General features: G+C 37.8%; 1 protein-coding gene across 1 annotated transcript in view; it reads right to left on the bottom strand.

The window, feature by feature from the left end:
• Positions 1-23,328, bottom strand: part of LOC122808588 (DNA topoisomerase 2-beta-like) — a 252,391-nt gene that overhangs the window by 76,087 nt on the left and 152,976 nt on the right. Inside the window, exons 17-20 of the mRNA XM_044079545.1 lie at positions 16,981-17,090; positions 13,309-13,401; positions 7,731-7,845; positions 4,914-5,035 (exon numbers count right to left, since the gene is read on the bottom strand). Coding sequence (XP_043935480.1) covers positions 4,914-5,035; positions 7,731-7,845; positions 13,309-13,401; positions 16,981-17,090 — 440 coding nt within the window. The remainder of the gene's footprint in view (positions 1-4,913; positions 5,036-7,730; positions 7,846-13,308; positions 13,402-16,980; positions 17,091-23,328) is intronic.

Here is a 23,328-nt window from a genome sequence, read left to right as displayed (position 1 = left end):
CAATTAGATAAATATTCAGGAGAAACTTAATGCCCAAAAAAATGAAGGGAAAAACTACCCAGTATTATATATATCAGAGAAAGAAAAACATCATGGATGGGGCAGACTGATTTCAAATGAAAACAAACTTTAGGAAGCAAGATTTAAACCAGATACACAGCAACATCAATGGTATTATAAAAGACCAATTAAAGTTCTTTACACAGCTGTGATGATGTGAAGCATTGCCAGCTATGCCAGGAAAAGTAGGGCAGTGGGTGTGTAACATATGCCAGCACAACTAGCTGGAATTTTGTAATGAATTATATGTCATTTGTGTATCAAACTGACTTGTATAGATGCTTGTATTGAAAATGCTGATTGTGTTAAAAATGTACCAACACTGGGTCCTGTTGACAGAAAATAAATATACATGGGTGTAGTAACTGATTAAATGTATGCACTGTCATTGTTGAAATGAATACATTATAACAGAGGATGCTGGAAGAGAAGAGGTTAATCTCAATCCATCTGACTTTGAGAAATAGTAAGAAATTAAATTACTGGGCCTAGGCCATAAAGATGTTATCTCACACTTTTGAATGAAGTCAGAGACACAATGCCTGTAAGAAGCATGGTTTGTTAGTCTCTGTAGGAGTAGACGTTTGTAATTGTTTTATGACTTCCAAAAGCTGTACCAGATCTGAGCAATGTTCTTGTGAGTGTATTATGGTGCTAAATCTTAGCAGTTTCTAGCAATGGGGGGGGGGGGGGTTGCATGGGAACTAGAAGTCAGATGCCCAGATGTATGTGACGTACTTTTGTACAGAAATAGTGATTTAATGTAAGAGGAGACTGAAGTCTCAGGGCAGTCAGTTTCTTGGAACCTGACATTGAAGGATCCCTCATGTACTTCATCTTGCCTTGCTCTATTAAGTAAGTAGGAACAGTAATTCTCTAGATCAGTCAGGAAAATTGTTTTTCTGTAACTGTGTGAATCTTTCCAGCTGTGTTATTTTTAATATGTCTTGTGAATGAATCTCTGGTGTTTACTGTAAATAGATATTTCATATTTTTATGTTCTTTTATTACTTATTATTAAATATATGTAAACTTTTCATTGTGGCTGGTCCTTTAGAGAAATATTTTAACCTTTGAGAGTACTTATATCTATTGGTGACACTGTTGCCACTTCTGAAGCCTGGCTGTTTGGTCAACATTACCATTGGTATTAATATTAATTTCACTCAGTATAACTGGTACCTTTGCAAGAGCCTTAGGTAGCTGGTTTTGTAGTGTGTGGTGGCAGTGATAACTACCTTGCAGTCTGGGCAGAAGGGGGGCACAGCAGGTAAATCTGTGCCAGCCTTTCCCAGGTGTATTTGTGTGTGTGTGTGTGTGTGTGTGTGTGAGAGAGAGAATCAAATCACACAGTGTGTGTATGTCAGCCACTTGGAGCAAGGACACAAAGCTCTGGTTTCACAGAGAGAGTGGTGGAGCATTCAGCTTGGGCACTCAGCTGAGGATTTAACTATGCAGCTGTGCCAGTGGAGAGCCTTACTGGGGCCTGGGGAGAGACAGAGAGAGAAACCCAGACCACAGGGTGAGTGTGTTCCATGTGTGCTCTTAAGGGAAATTGTACTTGATGCAGAGAGGTGCATCAGGAAACCCTAGGTGTATCCATTTTTGTTCCAAGTGGACATCCCTTTCCAGTGCCAGTGGTGAGGAATCAAGCTCCTTGATTACTAGCCCAGAGTGGGGACATCACATATTGGTGAGCAATGATGGGATATTAACTGAACTTCGGTAGCCTGTAAGCAGTTGTCACTGAAGGTGAGTGTACTCTCAAGCAGCCACAAGGTAAACATTCAGATTTTCATTTCCCAACAGTTTTATTTATTTACTTTTTTGTTAGTTTAGTTCAGGAAAAGAGGCAAAGACGTCATGAGGGGATTATGGCAAGTTGACAAAGAACCAAACATTTGGAACTAGAAACTAGAATCAGCAGGGAGACTGCAACATTTGGAGGCTGAAAAAAATGAGAAACTGTGGTGTTTGGAGGCTGAAGAAAATGAGAAGCAGTGTCAACATGAGAAGGAGAGCTGACTTTTCACCAGAGTCATGGAGGTAATGGGGAAGGGAATAAATGAACTCCAGAAGCAATAAAGGTCAGTAAATTTCTTCCACAATTTACAGAGGGTGATAATTCTGATAGTTTTATTCATATATTTGAAAAAGTATGTAAACAGTATAATGCTGACCAAGGGCTCTGGGTAAGGTTTATGACCCACTTACATCCTGGTAAAGCTGTAACTGCCATTTCTAAATTGTTTGATATTGATCGTTCAAACTATGATATAGTAAAAAGCTGTTTACTTGAATATTTTAAGTTAACACCTGAAGCTTACAGAAAAAAGTTTCATGAGCATAGATGCAAGGTAGATGAGAGTGTGCATAATTATATTGCTGAGTTAAGCACTTATTTTTGGGTCTATATTATATAACCAAAGTTTTATAACTTCGAATACCATATAATCGACACCATATGGTCGAAGTTATAAAACTTTGAATAAATATATAAAAAAAAAATAAAATGAGGAAACACAAAACTAAGGATTGTAAGCAGGGGGGAAAGCCTGAATATTTCCCTTTATTGCACTGTAGTGTGATCTCAAAGTTGGTATATTTAAAGAGCGGGGGTGCAGGGGGACTTGCCCCCCTGCTTTAATGTGTCAGTTTTTTTTAATTATTTTTTATACATATTTGAAGTTTTATAACTTCAACCATATGGTGTCGAGCATATGGTATTCGAAGTTATAAAACTTTGGTTATATAATATAGACCCCCTTATTTTCATAGGTGGATGAGTGGGTATCAGGTCACCACTTTTGAAGGGCTGACAGACATTCTGATGTGGGAACAAGGTCTTAGCACTTTGTCTGAGGATAAGAGAATCTGGTTAGCAGACTAAGAGTGTAACTCTGCAGATGTGCTGGGGAAAAAGGGGGATCTCTACTTAGCAAGTAGGGCATCACTGCACAGGAAGGGAATACTCAGTGCTTCATATGGATATAAGGAAACCCATGGTGGGCAGCCTTAACCATCCCAACCGAGTCCACCAGTAACAGGGGAAGCTACTAGTTCTGGTATAAGGCAAAAACCAAGGGTTAAATGTTTTAAATGTAACCAAATGTAACCAGTTATAACAGAATTTACCACAAAACCAACTCTGCTTATAATTCATGTTCAATACCCTTACTGACAAAGTTCAGGTTCCAAGCAAAATATTATATGATGTCCTACAGATATCAAGAAAGTATAGTTGAAAAGTACTCATCGTAACCGTACACGAGTTTCTTCTTTTGTTTTTTCATTATCAACCTATAAGTCAGTTCTGCTGACTTCCCACCAGCCAGCTTCCATTGGAAATGTACAAAATAAGAAATTTCAGCGTACACCAGCTGTGGCCAATAAATGGGAGTAGAAAGTGAAGTCTATAAGAGTCAAAAAGGCAACCATGGACTTTGGAAGTCTACATTGCACCATATAAATAAACCTCTTGCCCTGAAAGTTAAAAAATGCACTTTTAATACCTCCAAGCTGGCATCAGTTCAACAGTGTGACATAAAACAATTACCATGCTCTAACAAAATCACAACTAGGCAAAAAGAACCTGCGAAACCTACTACAATGATTCCTTAAGTCTACTTGTGCATGCTTCTGCAGCCGTCTTAAGACACTGGCAATCAATGATCAGACTTAAAAATTCTTTTAATGGCCTTGGCTTCAAATCTTGATATCTCTGTAGTAGCATTGTTTCTTGTTAATTATTTTATCTATCTGCTTTTCTACCTTCTGTTGTTATTTTTATTATTGCAATCAGGGAATGAATGTACCAAAGAACAACTGCTTTAGTTTGAAAATTAATGGCTCTGACACTCAACCTGAAGTAAAACAAATGGGTCTATACAGTGTCAGAAGGGATGCTTAATAGTATACAGAGTACAAAAAAGAAGTGCTTTGGACTTCTCCCAATATAAAATAAACAGAATGACACTCCAAGAAAATGCACACGACAAAATTGATGTCAATTTGCAATCAAATAGCCATATTTGAGGACTATTCCCCTTCTATGTTTAGCCTCATCCTACCTTAAAAAACACAAAATAGTTGATGCTTTCAGCACACAGTATTTTGTAAATTGCTTGGGCCACCCTTGCAAAAGGCTTGGGCATCACCAGGGAGGATAGCCTCACCATTTGAGACTGATTTAGAACATGCTACTTTTTGAATCAAAGCATTCTGCAGCACTCTCAGTGGTAGGAACTGATTGCTTCTAGCCAGTCAGTGGGTATATTTGATTCTGGCCCACAAAGAAACTACTGAAAATTCTTTGTTACAACACTATCAACTGGCAGGAGAAAAGTTCTACAGATGACTGCCATCCTGATTTGAAGTCCAAAGAAGAGTAAAGTATTAGTAATAAAATAAAGTAGTGCACGGGTCTATATTAAGAAGTCGAAATGCCCTAACACTGAACACCTCAATGTCAACAAGTATTCAGTGAGATTCACTTCCATGATTCGCTGAATACTTGTCGGGCAAATAAATACTTGCCCTGCAATGCAGCGGAACTAATTCTAACTAAACCAAACCCACCCTGTGCCACCCACACCTCCCTTAACTAAATATACCAACTCCGAGATTGCACTACAGTGGTGAAAAGGGCAACAGTGTAGTTGGCCATCTACATCTTTGACTGACAAGTATTCAACGAATCACAGAAGTGAATTTCACTGAATATTTGTCAGCGGTGTTCAATGTTATGGCATTTCAACGCCGTAATACAGACCCATCATGCACACATATTTCAGAAAACATATATAAATTCTTCCATAGGAGTACAGAATAAATTTAAATGTTCTTAATGTTACCTCTCCATGATGATAAGCAGACATTTCAGCAACTGAACCAGCCAACTGTGCAACTTTTACTTCATGTTTATCATTTCTTTTGAAGCAGGTATAAAGGACTTTCCTCTGGCCAGGTTTTAAACCTTAAAACAAATAAAATCACGTTAGGAAACTCTCATTCCACATTTCACTTTAAAACTGTTAATACCAGCAAATTAAGGTTAGATTTCAGGCCCTCCCTTATCTAGTATGAGATAAATCATTTGATATGTAAATGACATATGAGTATTCACCCTCTTGGCAGATTGTTTTTATTTATTAATTTATTTAGATTTGTTTATTTGGGTTGAGCACCAATACAGCAGAACAAAATCGTGTACACTCTGTGAAAGCACAGCTGTTGAAGTACTCATGAAGACAGATAGCTAAGTTCCCTATTGCTATGGTAATATATAACTAAGCAATATTCAAGAAAACATTTCAACCAGGGTCTGTACATTTGTGTGGGTAAGGCCCTCCTGAATAGTATGTGTGTGTCTTCTGGTATACTGATGACATCATCTGCAAACGTAGTAAGCCATAGGCCTTTAACATCACATCGGCAGAGGAGAAACTGAAGTGCAGAGGTCACAGAAAACAGCCCTGCAGAAAACTACTGGCTGACAAGTCTTTTTTGAGGACAGTGTGTTTTTACCCCACCAAGTATGAGACATTTGTTAGCTAGTTTGCTGCCCAGCTAGTAAAGTGGAGGTTGATATTTACTTGGATCAGTTTTTCAATGATTTCTGAATTCAGGGTTATGTCAAAAGCCTTTGGCCAAATCAACTAAACCAACACAGGAATGGAGAAATTTGATTTTTGCAGATAAGGATGACTGCAATTAGGTATACAGACAATAGGCAAGGGAGGTTGGAATTTGTTGGAGAAAACTGACAAAGAAACTAAGGTACTGGGAGCAAATAATTAGCGAGGGAAAGGTAATAGAATGGGAAGAGGCCAAGAATTTATTTGGACTGCAGGTTAGCGATTGCCTTCCCTATCAAGGATTGATATCAGAGTATAGGCAAACAAAGAAATAGGGGGTCCTAAATGAAAGACCAGGGCTGGTTGAGGTTTTAGTAGAATCTAGAGCAGAAGCTGCTACTAAAAAAGAATAATTAGTAGAGCATATAAAATATTGCATGATAACTGTAAGAATCAATCAGAGGAGGTTAGAAAGTATTGGGAAGAGAGACTGGATAAGCAATTCACAAAGAAACAATAGGCGGGCATATGTATGTCTCCCAAACATTCACAAAGTCTAGAAGATTTAGATCTTTGCTTGGAAGTATTTACATAGGCATTTTTATACCCCAAGTAGACTCCAAAGAATTTTTCCTCAGTTAGATAGCAATTGTTGGAGGTGTGATGGGGAAGAAAGAGGTAACTGGGAACATATTTTCTGGGTGTGTAATGAATTGGCTGACTTTAAAGATTCCCTACAGACTGATCTGTCAGAGATACAGGGTGAGCAAATTGGTGTAACTAAAGAAATTATGTTTTGAGCTATCATATAGAATCAGAATTGCCAAGACATAGTAAGGCCTTGCTGAGTCTAATTATGGTGGCTACCAAAAAAGCAATTACTAGAAAGTGGAGATGAAAGTCTAAACCAACTTTACTAGAAGTAGTGAATAAGAATGAGATAAGACAACTGTAACTGGGATACTTAGAGAAGGGTAGGAGCAAATTACATAGGGAAAATGGGAATTGTGGGAACAATACATGCAGAGGAATGAGATTTAAAAGATGGAAGGATTTGAATGAGCTATGTCATGTTTGACTGACAATGACTGGCTAGATTATAAGCGATGTATAATGTCTGCAACTACAATTATGTCAATACAGTTTGTTTTCATTTATATAAATGTAAGATTGGCTATATCATATGTGATAATGTAATAAAGATGTTTCTTGTTTAAAAAAAAAAGGTTTTGCCAAAATCAGTCTTGGCAGTTCATAGGTATGTACTAGGCTAATAGCCCATAGGATTACCCTGACATCATGCCACCCGACCTTAGTTTCCAGTGCCTCTGTCGAGTAAAGCCACTAAAGTGATCCCCGGGGTGAATTTTCTATTTCCCATCCACTCATCAAGACTTCTCTTGAAGAGGAACAGTGAGATGCTCTGCGTGACATGTAGGGGTAGTCTATTCATGAGCATGGGCATTCTCTGGGTGAGGAACGTGTCCCTCCAGCATGTTCTGTTGATTGTGGTAATGAGGTTGAGGTCTCTGGAGCATGTGTCTTTGTCTAATATTTTAGTGACTTTCTCAAAGAAGTTCACCATATTAAGAAGGCTGGATCTACCTTCCACAAAACCAAACTGCTGTGAGTCAAGGTTTGTTGTTTACCATTATCCTTGTTAATAAATTTGTGATAATACATTCCATTGCCTTGGATATGTTACTGTTTGACTAACTGGTCTGTAGTTCTTTGGACCAGCTGTTAGGCTGCCTTTATTTAGGTGACCATGACTTCAGTTCTCCAGGTTTCTAGAACAAAGCCAGAGGATAGGCTGTGGCAAAATAGTTTACCAGGAGATCTAAGGGACAGTATTTCATGGTGACAAGGAAGAACCCTGGTATGTGAACTGAACACACACACTTTGTGTTTTTGATTTTGGAAAGGGCTTCCAATACTTGTCCCACTGTGATTTTAAGGCTGTGCTGACATGGTGTTCTTGGAGAGAAGACAAGAAGGACTGCTGAGAAAAGTTAAAACAAAATAGTCCAGTAAAATATTAACTAAACTTAAGCAACATTACTAAGGTACACAGAGAGTTTAGGTCTAACTTACCATCAGCCAATGAAGGTATGGATCGTTCATTGTCAGAGTTTGAAAACAAAATCAGTTCTTTATTGATGAAGTCATTATAACTCAAGAATTCTGTATTCTTCCCATACAAGAATACCTATATTAATAAACTAAAGTTAACAGAGGTGATCTAGACCAGTCATCATAAATGAACACTAAGACATAAAAATGCAATGTACCATGAGTTTCCTTAAGTAAAACCTACATAATTTAGCACAATACCTCTTCTTTTGCATACAGATGCCTTATTTCTAGTAATACCATGACCAATGCAAATTCCTTTTGATCTACTTGATAATATAATTGAAAACATTACCCCTTTGTGCATATTATATATTCACTATACACGTGCCTCAAACAGCTATGACTCAAAAGCATTATCTTGCAAGATTTCATATTAAAATTTAAATCTAAGTCATCTACTGCTCTTCAACATTTGTTAAATAAATTGCTATGATGTTTATCTTGTATGCTGCAGTCAATTTATATGTTTTGGTAGCAAAAAAACAAACTGCTTATCCAGTGTTATATCCACTGAGCTACAGATGGATTAAACATTTAATTTGTCATATTGTTCCTTCATGTAAAATAGTGTCAAATGCCTTAGCAACATCAAGATAAATAGCAATCAGTCCTTAAGTGCTTATTCTCATTTTGACTTTTCCCATTAGGGGTCACCACAGTGGAACAATGGTCCACAGAACAACTGACAGTGGAGTTTTATGTTGTTGAGTTGCCAGCCTGGTGCCCAACCTTCCACAGAAGGCACACAGATGCATACACTCACACCTAGAGCCAATTTAGAGTGTCCAATCCACCTGCAGCATGCCTTTGGGATGTGGGAGGAAACTGGAGCATGCAGAGGAAACCCACTTGACCACAGGGAGGACATGCAGATTGTGCACATAAGGCACCCCAGCCAAGAATCAAACTGGAGAACCTCTTGTTGTGTGAGTCCTTAAATGTTACTGTTACCTATTCAAGGAAGGCATGTAATTCAGAAAACAATAGCTCTTTTTAACAAGCCAATACTATTCCACATCTAACAGAAGTAGTTCTACTTTTGGTTTTGGATAGGTTTCATTACTGATATCTTGATTTTATTAACTGGTCAAACTGATGGGGTTAAAAGTATGGATTCATGATGATCATTCAACAGCAAATGCTACAAATGTCAGCCTTTATAAAATCTGGCTGGAAGCATTTCTTGTTAACTCATAGTAAGTGTTTTTTTTGTTTTGTTTTTTTGCAGGAAGGCCTCCCTGCAGCCCACCATGTAAGGGGACACCCCTCACCGTCGAACTCGTACCTGCTCCAAGGTCACACAACAGTAGAAGAAAGGGAAATCTCCATTATCACCATAAGTGCTTTTGGAGATTTTACTTCACAAAGTCAGCATTCAGAGAACCTGCTGTTAATAATTTGCATGATTTTTTTCTGTAGGTAAGATTCCCATATCCTGTGAATGAATGATCACTTGCTCACAAATCCTCTTTCAGTTTACTGATATGGCTACATAATATATTGTTATTGCTTTTACTTTTTGAATCACGCTGAGTTAATTGTTGTATCTGAAATTTTTGATAAGTAAGTGGTTTCTGTAGTTTACTTTTTTCCATACATGTTTTTATGACTAAAATAAGGTCTGAAATTTATGCAGTAAAATTTTCTGTTGTATAAATTATTAGTTTTATAACTGATTCAAAGGGCTTTTTGTTGAATTTCTATGTGTGTTTTTCTGTCTTAACATTATATATACATAAATGCATGTATCCTTTGGTCACCATATATCCATCGTTATAAGGACGTCCTTTTTCATTGCACAGCTTAATATCTAAAGATATTTATTTCAGGCCCAGGGATGTAATCATTCCATTACACAATATCCATTTAGGTGGAGAAAAAGGAGCATAATGCCCCTTTTGGTGTGTACCTGTCCAAACATTAGTCACAAATGGAATGATCACAATGCTTTCTCACTAAACAAATCATACAAAAATATGCAGATCATATGAAAGCCTTGTCCCTCTTCTCAGTATCAGACAGGCTACTGAGAGGTGACCTCTGTCTTTCCCGTAGAGCTTCAACAGACCCTGCTCTATCAGATATATTACACCTTCTCAAGTTAGATGATATCATAAATACCTGCTCAAAGAATTTCAATCTTTTTTACAAAACATATAGAAGATGTCAGAGAGATGGGTATGCATCACAGAGAATACCTATTTTCTCTGGAACTCTCTTCCAGTCCACACAAAGCAAATTACTTTTTTTACTCTGTAAAAATGTAATTTGAATGAATGGGTGGGTAAACACAAATTTACTCCTAGTTTAGCACCTCCATCGCTCATGGTTAGGGGAAACAAGTAAATGTCCCAACATATACTTATGTGGACTACCTCTGGGTTACTTGTATGCAAACTATAAGGTCTAAAAACTAAAATGGGAATTTAAAGCTAGGCTTCTTAAGATTCTCACAGGCCAATAGCTTAGTAAGTGCCTATGCAAAGTTAATACAAAATTCAATGAAAATATATTGAGCAAATTTACTCATATCACTGAGAAACGTAGGCCTGTCTCTTTCATAAGGATATCATTGATTGCATAACCATTTTGATTGGTGAAGTCTAGGAAGATGATTTCTTTATTAGTTTGATTTTACTCAGTTTAAAGATAATGGCTTCATGATTTGTGTTAGTTACAGAGAATATATTTGTGGCTCAAGAACAGAAAGATCCTAGGTTGTCACTATGATATCCAAAATACTGTTCCACCCATATCTGGGATTTAGTATTCTTTGTTCCAGTTTGCTTTGATTATTACAGCAGATTAATATTCAGTCATATTTATTTGATGTTTAATGTTTCATCCAGTCGTTAGTTTGTTAGTTAAAATATCCCAAAAGCACATTGATTTTTTAAATTGTGGAGTTTAATCAGGAAATGTTTCATTTCCCAAACCACTGGTTACACTTACCAAGGGTACCAGAACTTGTCAGGAATTTGGAATGCATGACTAGGCTTAAAAAGGGCCTTGTGGTCATTACCCTAGTACACACCTATAAACCTATAAAATATTCATAGCCTGCAGGCAAACCAGACAGTATGGCACAATCCAATATGTCATCACTTTTCAGCAACAAGATGTTTTCTTATCAAAATCAGGCTTTCCTTTTACTATGAGATCACATAAGTCCATGCGTTAATATATTCAGAGTCTATGGGGGGATGTCAAAGCCCTCCCATCAGAAAGTTTGGTGTGGATCCTCACTGTAAAGAACATTTACTTGAATCAGTGAAATGCTATGACTATCCTAGTTTATGCTGAAAAACTGAAAGCTGGATTCATTAATGCCTACACTAAGGGTACACAGCAACACAATCATAACACACATCTTCTTCTTACAAATTTTAGTTTTCCTACTGATTTTCTTGCACCCTGAAATATTGCAGGAGAAAAGACAGCACAAAAATGTGGAAGAGATATTCTTGAATACAGATCGTGTACATTTAGTGCAGGCATTCCTGACTCTGGCCCAGAGTTTATCATTCATAAAAGTACTCAGTTTATGGAATATCACATTTTCTTCTAAGTCAGTCGTGCTAGTATGGAAATGCTTGAACCACTTTTTAAATCTTTAGATAGTTGTTTTATTTAAACAGACATCTCAAGAAGATGGCAAGAAGGTATGTTGGCATAGTTTAATCTTATTTTGTCTTGCAAACATTTTATTATTATTTGTACAGAAGTAATTTTCACCTGTTAATTATACACGTAGCTACAATTTCTGTACTAAATGCAAGAGTGGTTTAATATAGTTTACATTGCAAATCTGGTGTTGTACTGATAAGTAATAGACCTCTAACTGTACTGCTAATAGCTCTGATGTCAATGCTTCTCAAATCATACTTTCAAGTTTCTTATCACTTGGATTTTCACTTTCACACATTCATAATTAAGAGACTCAGTAATACACTGTCTAATATGATATGTATACACTACAATTCACGTGAGTGAAGTTTACACTGTAATAACAAGAGGTTGATTTTGTATTTTTTCCCACAGAACTAAAGCAATGAGAATAAAGCAAGCTCCTAAAAATATTTCCTTAAAACAACAAAAGAGAGGTGCAAAGGTAAGAGAAGAAGCAACAGAGAAGTTGGTGGCAAACATTCAAATTCACGTTAGCACTAGTTCTCGATACATGGGCAGTGCTCATTGAAAATGTTTAGCCATTACACAGTAACCGCACTACTGTTATCTTCACAGGGAATACAATTACATGTGCAATCATACTAAAATTATCTTCAAGGGAAGTATCGCGTTACTGCATATTCCACCCATCAAATTTATCTGCTTTCATTAAGTTTCCCTTCCATATCAAAATCTTGAAAATGTCTTTTTTTACATTGGCCATATGCAAATAAAAAGACCGAATCTGTAACAACTCAGGCAATTTCTCAGACACAGAGGCGATAGCAAACTGCTTGCTTAAGCTCATTTTATCAATTTATGTATGTTTCTGGTTCTTTCTGGTTGGCAGCAAAGCAACTTCATTCAGGCTATGAAATGAAATAGGCACTTTGAAAGTCCACATTTGGAACTCCTGCACATGGCTGAGCCTTGCCTAGGTGATTCAGCAGCTATAGCTTCACTGCAGTAGTATTTTACTAATCTGGTTTAACTTTTCTTTTTATTCAGGATGACCCAATGCAATGAAAACATTTCTGCTAGTTCAAGTACAGAAAGTAAAATCATAGGAAGACCTTTTTCTCAGCCAATTCTTTTTAGAATACCAAACCGAAAAGAAAAGCTATTTTATATCCAGAAAAAAATCATAATTCAAGCATAATAAAGGCACATTAGAGGGAAAAAAATCAGGCAAACACATATACATTTTTTACTACTGGCTGTCATGTTCTTTACATTTTTCATTATGTAAGAAATAGAAAATGCACTAGTACCAGATTAATCTGACATAACAGTTGTAACCTTAACACAAAACACTGCAGGATGCTGAAGGGATTCTGTCTAGAGAATTGCACTTACCATAATCTTAAAAAATGTCTCACTCTATGGTTAATCTCTCAACAGCGTCCAAACTAAACACATTCAAAAGCACTCTGCTTTCTTAAAAAATGCTTGTAAACTTCATTGTATATGCTCATTGCCAAAGAAATACCTAACAGAACAAAATGCCAAGAAACTTTCACGGTTCAGAGGTAAGATGCTGGATATGGTAATCTTCAAACGTAGGAGTATAGGAATCCTACTGTCTTCCCTTCCCACAGACCTCACATTGTATTCCACTGAAGATCTAGGCAAACATCTCAGGTAACCAAAAGGCTACATGGGATGGGGAACACTAGCCAATATAATGTGAAAAGCTTTAGTCAGTATTCAATCCTTTTAATCAACTTATGGACACATATTGCACTAAACACTGTTAGTAAAACACAAAAAATAAGGTAAAAGTCACCTGTTTTTGGCCATTACCACCACAAAGTCACAAAAAAAGAAAATAAATTCAAAATCCCCACATCCCCTTTTCAAAACTTACCTCGGGAAGTCCTTGTAATCTACACTTCTTTCTATCATCCATGAATTTAGTAAGCCACTTTTTTCGATTATCAACTTCTTTTTTGCAAAAGGCCTACAAATAAAAAAAAATAATGATTTCATCATAAAGTAACATGACTAAACATTACAGGATGCCAGCAACAAGATAGACAGTTGTAAAAAATATTTACTCATTTAACAGCAGATATCAGTTCCGGTTCCTAAAACACAACTCCAGTCATCTGGTATGTATATTGTAAAATAAAGAAATGAGGTCAACAGTATATTTAAATATGCATTTTAGCTATAAACTGCCACTGATCAAATCCAGGGAGTTCAGCAGAGCAATCTCATTGTTATAAAAAATACATCTTAAATCACCATGATCTCTTGTGATTGCAATTCCTATTCGAGGTTTAACCTTAAAGGGTTAAGATATCTGTCCATCATCAATGAACCTATCATCTTCGTTTTTCACTTTTGAAGTGGATGGTGGTAATATAGAGAGAGCTCTCTGTCTGGAAATGTATTAACTGGAAGCTTTTACAGTTCATAAAGAAGAGAAAAATATAGTCTACATACAAATATGCCAGACCAAATTCTTAAAAGAAAGAAAAAGGTGCACTCATGCATGTCAGACACAGCCAGGAGCAACAGGTGAATCAGCATGAAAAGGAATAGAGTGAAGATGCACAGTGTTTTCTCTTTAAATACGGGGTCCTTTAATTGGGTACTGTCTTGTATTCTAGAACAATCACCACAAATACATCACATGACCATACTTCTCATCTCCTTGGTATAAGAAATCTGAAAAAAAAACTAAAATAATAAACAAAGGCCTAAAAAATGGGGATAGGTTTTAAATATTGCTCCTCTAAACTTAGAGAGCTACTAGAGTAACAGGATTTGTGTTAGCGTGCATTTTCTAAAGTAAATGACATCTGAAACTAAAGTGCATGTCATTATTTAGTGACTTCAACCCTCAGTGATTTGCCAAAAAACACATATTTTATAAGGAAAAGAGCAAAATATGCAACAAAAATCTGTACATATTGTGAAAATCTGAACAGTTGAGAGGTATGCACATGGCAAAAAAGATATATCTAGGAGTCCAGTCATCTTGTGACCAATTCTCATTCATATCTGATTTCTGCAGCAATGATATCTTATTTTTAACTAGTCTGTGAAATGCTTGTCAGGCACAATTCATTGTATAGGCATGTCCAGAAGTCTAGAAAGTTCATACATTTGACCTATAGTGGCAGGACTGCTGGTATGGGAGACTGAAGAAAGGACATTAAAAAGTTAGGGAGTCAAAATATATTCTCCTGATTAAAAGGAGAAGGTAGCTCAGGGGATCATTCATAACTGCTCTATACAAAGAAAATGAGAAAGCTTATCCTGTTATGATATTTTCCAATCCCATCCCATCCAATAACACTGAAAATAATTTCTACAAAATGGAAATAATTTCTTGCAAAATGGAAACTCTTTATATCTGCACACTAGAAAAATATGTGGACATAAAATGCCCATCTTTAGAAATGACTGCCTATATAAGGCTTATTTTAAACTAAGAATGCATGGAAAATATATGTATAATTATTGCTAGTAGTCTGCCATTCCTTGAGGGCAAAGTGTAGAGGCTAAACTCATCAAGTTTAATTTGCCAGAGATTAACTTTCTTTTCCTAGGCTTCTTTTCTTGTTGTTCCTAATAGAAATCACTGTTGATGTGATTTCAACTTGTGCACTAGCACTAACTCACTATGTGGAGACCTTCCTCTTCAGTGTAAAACGGTGAAATTTGGATATAAAAAGAAGGGATGTAGAGGGCTTGTCCCCTATAAAAAATAGACAAAACAAATCTCTGCTTTTATATATATTTTTTTTAAAGCTGAAACTTCAACTAGTATGTTTCAACCAGTTGAACCTCCAGTTAAATTAAAATCAGAAAAATGCAGGAGAAGCTTTTTTTTTTTTTTTGCTTCTCATATATTTATACAGACATTTTCAGAATATGCACTATATTTCTAACACTGAAAAGAAGACATACTCAACACCTTAAAAAGCTAATAAATTCTAATAGTCAGTTGGGCCTCTTGGTGGTTTATATTGAAAGAGGGTTATATATTTAAAATGGTTTGACATATTATGGTAGCATCTAGAACAACAAATATAGGTATTCACTTATAAACTACACTGATACTGTGCTTTTAGAAGCAAATGTTACGGAAGTACTGTAGCTTTATTTTCTGAGTATCAGTTCATAATTCCTAATAAAATCATACATTTTTCTTCTGTCTGAACACTTCAGATGTTTAAGAACATTGCATCAAATACATAAGAGTTTTAGTTGTTTCATTATAATGGCACAATTATTTTACTTAGTATATATCTGCTTCTGTCAGAGAAAAGAAAATTACTTGCTTTTTTGTTACACAAATCTAATGATATTTACAGTGGGCATGCCGTGAAATGCTAAAGAAAAAATTCTGAAATCCTGAACACAGATTATATCGGTACTTAAAGTATTATCGCAACCACTTTTCCAACCTGCGATAATTCCTTATGTTTTGCCAAAAATATTTATGTTAATCTTAAAAGGGGTGTCCGGACTACTAATTATTACTCTGTCACATTGTGTATGAGGCAGGAAGAGGAGTACTCGAAAACACGTGTGTGTTTGTGTTCTACAACAGTTTTCCCTGTGTGTCTGTGTTCTACAACAGCTTCCCCTACATTAAAGTGCTGATGTTCACAAACCGTCAAATAAAGAACTGGTACTGTACCATAGATAGCCATCCTGTTACCATAACATAGTTTACCTAAGTCGGGGTTTACAACTATGTGCATGAATTTAGTATACTTATAACCAAAGCTGACAAATGTTTTAAAAATACTCTTTTTACATACCATAGGTGCCTTACTAATCAGTCAGTGTGTATTCAACAGCCCATTTATATTCCTCGTCCCCCATCTATTTACAAAGCATACCTATATTATTAGTTACAGTTTTATTCATTTACTGGAGAGCAGAATATCACAAAATCATATATATTTGTTACCATCTAACTGAAATAATTATACCTTGAAAGGAATCTAATATGTAATGGTATTTACATCTTATCACAATCAGATTGCGAACAAGACAAACAGGTATACGGCTTGGAAAAAGAGACGTTTCTCTTGTTTGAAATGCGATTGCGATAATGCTCATTGAGTGAGTCTCGTGGACAATAAAGCAATACTTTAAGTAAAAAAAGAAAGCGGGACTTAACGTCTTTTCGCAATGAGATTTCGAACAGGAGAAACAGCTATACGGCTTGGAAAACACCTGTTGCTCCTGTTCGAAATGTGGTTGCGATAATACATAAGTACCATTATATCTTTATGAATGCCTCTCTGCCCTGGTGTCAGGAAGATAAGTTGATGTTCTTACTTAACATTCCACTCCCAAACTTCTTGTGTGTGAATGTGTGTATACATTCTATTTTTGCCTGCCAAGAATATGGAAAGGAAGACAGTAGTACCTAGGGCACAATCCCAACAATAAATAAATAAATAAATAAATAAATATGTAATAAAAGCTATGTTTTCTAATAAGAACACTTCCTTGAATTCAATCTTCAGATAACTTGACTGGTTAAACTGGAAAATGGAAGAAAAGTTACCAGATCAATTGCAACATCATCTTCAGGACCACAGTATCTGAAAGGAATCCGGTGACGATCCATATCTGCAAAATATTCTTTTGCCTCTTTTGCTGTGCTAGTACCCAGACCTGCATCACAAACAAAAAACACAATCAGAGGAATATGCAGTGGAAATCAAAACAAGACTCTTTCTATAGACATCCATTCTGAGTATCACATCTGCCAGAACTCTGATCCAGCACCTTCCAAAGAGCACTACCTAGTATACTATATGCATAAAACAGGTAAGTAATGCCAGTAAGTATTTTTCAGCACTTCACTATTTAAAGCTCAAAACTACCTGAAAACAGCTTATCCTTAGATATGATGATATGCTAAACATCCAGAAAAAATATAATCACAACATAACGTAGTTATCATATATGCAATGTTTAAGTAAACATATCTTACAACACCAGTTATGAAGTGATTTCAATTCTTAAATACCTTAACTAAAAAATATTGTTCTTGTATACGCTAATGGTAACAGCGGGTGTTATAACAGTTTGCTTATAAATTAAATATCCACTATGTATATATTGGGGTGATTTAGAAAGTTTATAGTGAGTGGTAAGTACATTTTACCCCTCAGAGTAACCATTTCCAATTCAGGAGTAACCCCATCACTGGGCCGTAATACAAAAAGTTATAGAAAGTATAGTTGTGTACACTTACCATAAATGTAGATGTTCAAGTGTATTCACTGTTGCAGTCATTACATTTGGGTAATCTGCTGGCAGGTTGCCCTCAGTCGGCCTGATTAACAAAGTCTTGGGTCCTGCGTCGGTTGCTGTCCCTTCTTCTATGACATCAGGTCATCAGGGGTATAAAACATGCAGCCGATGCCATTTTCATCAGTTTTTCTTGCCCCAGATGTCAGGTGCCCCCCAAATGGCGAGCAAAAAAAAAAAAAAAAAAAAAAAAAAATATATATATATATATATATATATATACACACACACATGCATGTAGTTTAGAACACAAAAAATATACCTCCAAATAAAAGCAAATACAACAAAAAGGCTTTTGAGCATAGTAAAAGAAAGAAGAGGTATAAAAAGAGAAAAGTAGCTGGCTGGCGGGTGGGTAACCAGGACTGAAACAGTGAATACACTCGAACATCTATATTTATGCTATATTCTTCATGTTTCACTGCTGTAGTCATTACATTTTGGTAGAATCCCAAAGCTATGGTTCGGAGGATGGAATTAAACAGCATTAGGAGCATCTATAAGGCCCTGCAGGACAGCAGTGGCAAAGCCTGCTCTGGATTTAGAGAAGAGATGTAAATGGTAATGTTTGGTGAACGTATGAGCTGAGCTCCAGGTAGAAGTTTCTAGAATGTCCCTGGTAGGAACCCTCTGAGAAAGGTTGCAGATGTAGATGCAGCCCTGGTGGAATGGGATCTGATCTCCTTGGGGACAGGTTTACCATGATGCATGTAGCAGAAATGAATACAATGGCTTATCCATTTTGAAATAGTCTGCTTTGAAATAGCCTTTCCCTCTGCCCCTGCAGCAAATGCCATCAGTAGTTGCTCAGATTTTCTTAGACATTTTGTCTTGTTTAAGTAGAATCTTAGTTGTCTGTGTACATCCAATGAATGCAGAATCCACTCCCCCTTGTTCTGTGGATTTGGGAAAAAAGTTGGCAGATGAATGGTCTGATTAAGAGCCACACTAGATACCACTTTAGGCATAAAGGATGGATTGGTCCTGAGCGACACCCTGTCCAGGTAGAAAATAATAAAAGGCTCCACTGCCATGAGAGCCTGTAGTTCTGAAATCCTTTTAGCTGAAGTGACTGCTAAAAGAAAAGCTGTCTTCCAAGAAAGAAATTTTATGTCTGCAGTAGCAGCTGGCTCAAAAGGAGGTAGGGTGAGCTTTTCCAACACAAAATTGAGGTCCCATGCGGGAGTTGGTACTCTCCTTGGAGGTCTTATATTTTTGGCCCCTCTGAGATACTGCTTTAGCAGGGGATGAGAAAAGAGGGGAGGCTCTATGTTGTAATGAGCTGAAATGGCAGAGGCATGGATTTTTATGGAAGAAAAATATAGGCCCTTGTGAAGCATCTCAGTTAAATATTGCAGAATCTGAGGAATATTGGGCATTGCTGCACTTATTCCTAATGCCTGGTTCCAGGCACAGAATCTTTTCCATTTATCAGCAAAAGATTTTCTAGTACTAGGCCTTCTAACCTCCAAAATGACAACCATCACAGGTTTGCTGAGAGATGTAACTGGTGAAATTAGTTGATTAGCCATGCTGCAAGATTCAGAGTTTGGAGCTGAGTGTGCAGAATTTGATAGTTCTGCTGAGACAGTAGATAAGGTGTCTGAGGCAGGAACCACAGAGGAAGGTGTGACATATTGCGTAGAAGCGGGTACCACTGTTGGCGAGGCCAGTCTGGAGCAATCAGAATCATTTTTGTTTTTTCCTGTCTGACGTTTAGTAATACCTTGAAGAGCAGAGGCAGAGGGGAAAAGGCATAGACTGATAGGTTTTTCCAGCTGAAGGATAGGGCATCCACTTTCCAATCTTTTTTGTGATAGATTCTTGTGCAGAATTTGTCCAACTGATAGTTTTGGGGTGAGGTAAAAACATCTATGTCTGGGCTCCCCCATTTGTGTGTCAACATGCTGAAGATTTGTGGATCCAGTTTCCATTCATTTGGGTCCATAAGATTTCTGCTTAGTTCGTCTGCCAGAGTATTTTGCTTTCCTGGCAGGAATTGAGTTTGTAGATGTATTTGGTAAGTCAAGGCTGTGTTTTACAATGCCATGGCTAGTCTGCAAAGGGGTTAGGAATGGGTACCCCCCCTGCTTGTTTATGTACCACATGACTGTGGTGTTGTCCATCTTTATCAGTAGTTGTCCTGGATGAAGTGAGTCCTTGAAGGCTGAAAGAGCATTCTGTACAGCTAACATCTCTTTCTGGTTGATATGTAGGTGCATTTGATTTGGGCTCCATTCGCCCTGAATGCATCTCCCTGCCAGATGCGCCCCCCAAGCATAATCTGATGCGTCTGTAGTCAGGGTTTGGGTGGCAGGGGGTTGAATGAATGACAGTCCCTTGTTTTGGTGACAGGCCTCTGTCCACCATAGGAACTCTTGCTGCAGGCAAGGAATGATAGGAATCATTGTTTCCAGGCTGTGACAATGTTGACTCCATAAGCTTTTTAGGTACCATTGAAGTTTCCTCATATGCAGTCTTGCATATGGAATTAGTAGAATGCAGGAAGCCATGAACCCTAAGGCCTGCAGAATTTGTCTTGCAGATAACTGGGTTTTTGTGGCCACTTGTTTGAAGTAAGTCATCAATTGAATTTGTTTTTCTGGCATGAGGTAAGTCATCTGGGCAGTTGTATTCAAGCTTGCATCCAGGAATGTAATTATTTGAGAGGGTACCAGTTGTGATTTATTTTCGTTTATGGTGTACCTAGACAAGTTAGAAGCCTTTTTACAAACGCCAGATGCTGTAGAAGGGTGTCCTTGCTTTCTGCCTGAATTAAACAATCATCCAGATAAGGATAAATTTGAATGTTTCTTTGTCTGTAAAATGCAATTACTGGTGCCAGTCACTCTGTGAAGACCCTGGGCGTAGTAGATAAGCCAAAGGGCCAGAGAACTGGTAATGCAAATAGCCTGCTTTGAAGCGGAGGTATCTGCTGCAAGATTCCCTGACTGGGATATGAAGGTAAGCCTCTTTTAAGTCTAGAGTTACCAACCAGTCATCCTTGCCTAGCATAGGCAGTAACTGCTGTAGAGTCAGCATCTTGAATTTTGGAATGTCCAGAAATGTATTTAGAATGGATAAGTCCAGAATTGGATGCCATGATTTGTCTTTTCTGAGTACCAGAAAAAGTCTTGAATAAAAACCTTGTCCCTTTTCCTTTTCTGGTACTGGTTGAATAGCCCCCATATTCATGAGGGACATAACTTGTTTCTGGGCCTCTGCTCAGTGATTTGGAGGCAGATCTGGCCATCCGTTTGGGATTGGCAATGTGTGGAAATGAAATCTGTATCCCTGGGATACTATATTCAAAACCCACTTGTCCTGGGTAATTAGATGCCAATTTTGTGCATGAAGTGCTAGTTTTCCCCCCAAAGGGGCTGTCAAAAGATAACTGCTTGGAGATGGCAGAGGAAAGTAATTGAGACTGTTTGCCGTAGGGAGGTGCCTTGCTACTTCCAGTTTTGGAGGTGGAGGCACCCCATTGTTTTGTTCTGTAAGTTCCTTGTGACTGAAACCTAGAGCCTTTGGAGTGTCTGGGTTTGACCTGAGCAGCTCTGGTGGGTACTGGAAAGGACCAATTCTTAGTAGGACAGTGCCAACTGAACCTGGGTGGCTGCACTTGTAGGCAATCTTTTACAGTTTGCATAGATTTAGCTTTGTCTTCCATCTTTTTCAAAACTTCTTCTGCCTTATTACCAAACAGACTATCCTGTTGTAAAGGAGCATCCAACAATTTTGCTTTAACATGATCAGGTTGATTTTGCTCCTTGAGCAAAGCATGCCTTCTTATCACAGATCCAGTTACAGCGGCCCTGCAAGAGGCCTCCAAGGAATCAAAACCACATTGCAAAGTATGCTTTCCAACTTGTTCAGCTGAATGCAATAAATCCTGTAACTCTTTTATTTCCACACAGTCAGAAATCAACATAATTTTCTGTTTAAGTAAGCCCATGACATGCTGCTGATATTTAAGCATATGAAATTGACAGTTTAAAGCCCTGATTGCCAAGGTTGCAGATGTGTGAACCTTCTTACCCCATCTATCCAACGCCTGGAGTCTATCAGAAGGGGTAGGATTTTTAGCAGTAGAAGCCTTAAAACCCTTGGGACCCTGAGAAATGGTTTCAGGGTCAGCAGAAGGGTTTTTAAAAAGAAATTTGTGGGAGTCAGGAACCCTGTAATATCTGTCTGGCTTACTAGGAGCTGGAGGCAGGGAATCAGGAGCCATGCTGGATTCTGAGAAAATATCATCAGCAATGTCTAGAACAGGAGGTATAGCCAAAGGCCTATGCTGAGGAAGTAGAAGGAAATCCCTAAGCTTCTTTTTAGATTCTGAAAAATTCTGACTCTCCCAGTGAAAATGTTCCCTTAAGGTATGCAAAGTTTCTCCAAAAGAAAAATCCTCAGGAGGAGAAGCAGAAGGGATGGATTCTTCTGCATCAGAGTCCTCATAAGGTGGAATAGATAATTCCTGATCAGAAGAGGAATCAGAAGAAATGGAAACTTGATCTGATGATTCATAATCAGTGCCTTGCCTAGGCCTCTTAGCAGGAGGGGGATGGGAACCCCTGATCAAGGTAATTAAATCCTCAGCCATTTTGATCATTTGTTTTTTAGGCATAGGGGCCTGTGCACGTGGCCCAAGCATCATTTTTTTAGACATAGAAGTTGATTTTGGCCTATGTTTTGAAGATGGCGTTGATTTAATATACAAATCTTTAGGCCTGAAAACACCCTCAGAAGGCAGTGCCTGCTCAGTGGCTCCGGACCCATCTAAGGTAGAGACATCCATGGGTTCAATACTTAAAGTGTCTCTCAGCATACCGGACTCCGAATGGGTCTCAGTAGAGGCCTGCGAATCAAAGGTAGTGGGTATCAGGGGCTGCAAAAGCACCTCAATGAGTACCGGCAAACCGACGACTGGCTTAGGAGAAGCTTCGTCGTCGGTTTTGGACCTCAACGGTCTGTCTCTGTCTTTTTCTTTGCATTTTTTGTGTATTCCGGTAGTTGGATTGCCAACCGATGACATTTCTGGATAGTTAAATCTTGAGCCAAAATATTTAGATGCAAAAATATACTGGCGCTTATTAGTGCGCTGATTAAATTTAGCCCAAAACCGACAGCAAGGCACGTTGTGGTCAGGGCCTAGGCAAGGAATACAGTACAAATGAAAATCCTTTTACTTTTACTGACATTGGTAAGGAGCAAGAAAAGGTTTCCCCAATGGGGTACTTAGCTTTAGGTTGAAGACTTCGGTTCTGAAACTTGAAAACGAAAATTTCAGGAGTCGGCCGACCGGCACTTACGAACTGCTTTTGCTTCGGGCACCGTGCGGCAAGAAAGACTGATGAAAATGGCATCGGATGCATGTTTTATACCCCTGACAACCTGACGTTATGGAAGAAAGGACAGCAACTGACGCAGGACCCAAGACTTTGTTAATCAGGCTGACTGAGGGCAACCTGTCAGCAGATTACCCAAATGTAATGACTGCAACAGTGAAACATGAAGAACATCCATGGCGGGCTCTCTATGTGGCCCACTGCAAATGCTAATGAAGCATTCTGGGGAAGCAGCCTATGCTAATTAGCTA

The sequence above is a fragment of the Protopterus annectens genome, chromosome 8.part0, assembly GCF_019279795.1.
Source record: "Protopterus annectens isolate FY-2018-M chromosome 8.part0, PAN1.0, whole genome shotgun sequence".
Taxonomy (NCBI): Eukaryota; Metazoa; Chordata; order Ceratodontiformes; family Protopteridae; genus Protopterus; species Protopterus annectens.
This window is presented reverse-complemented; position numbering and strand designations above follow the sequence as displayed.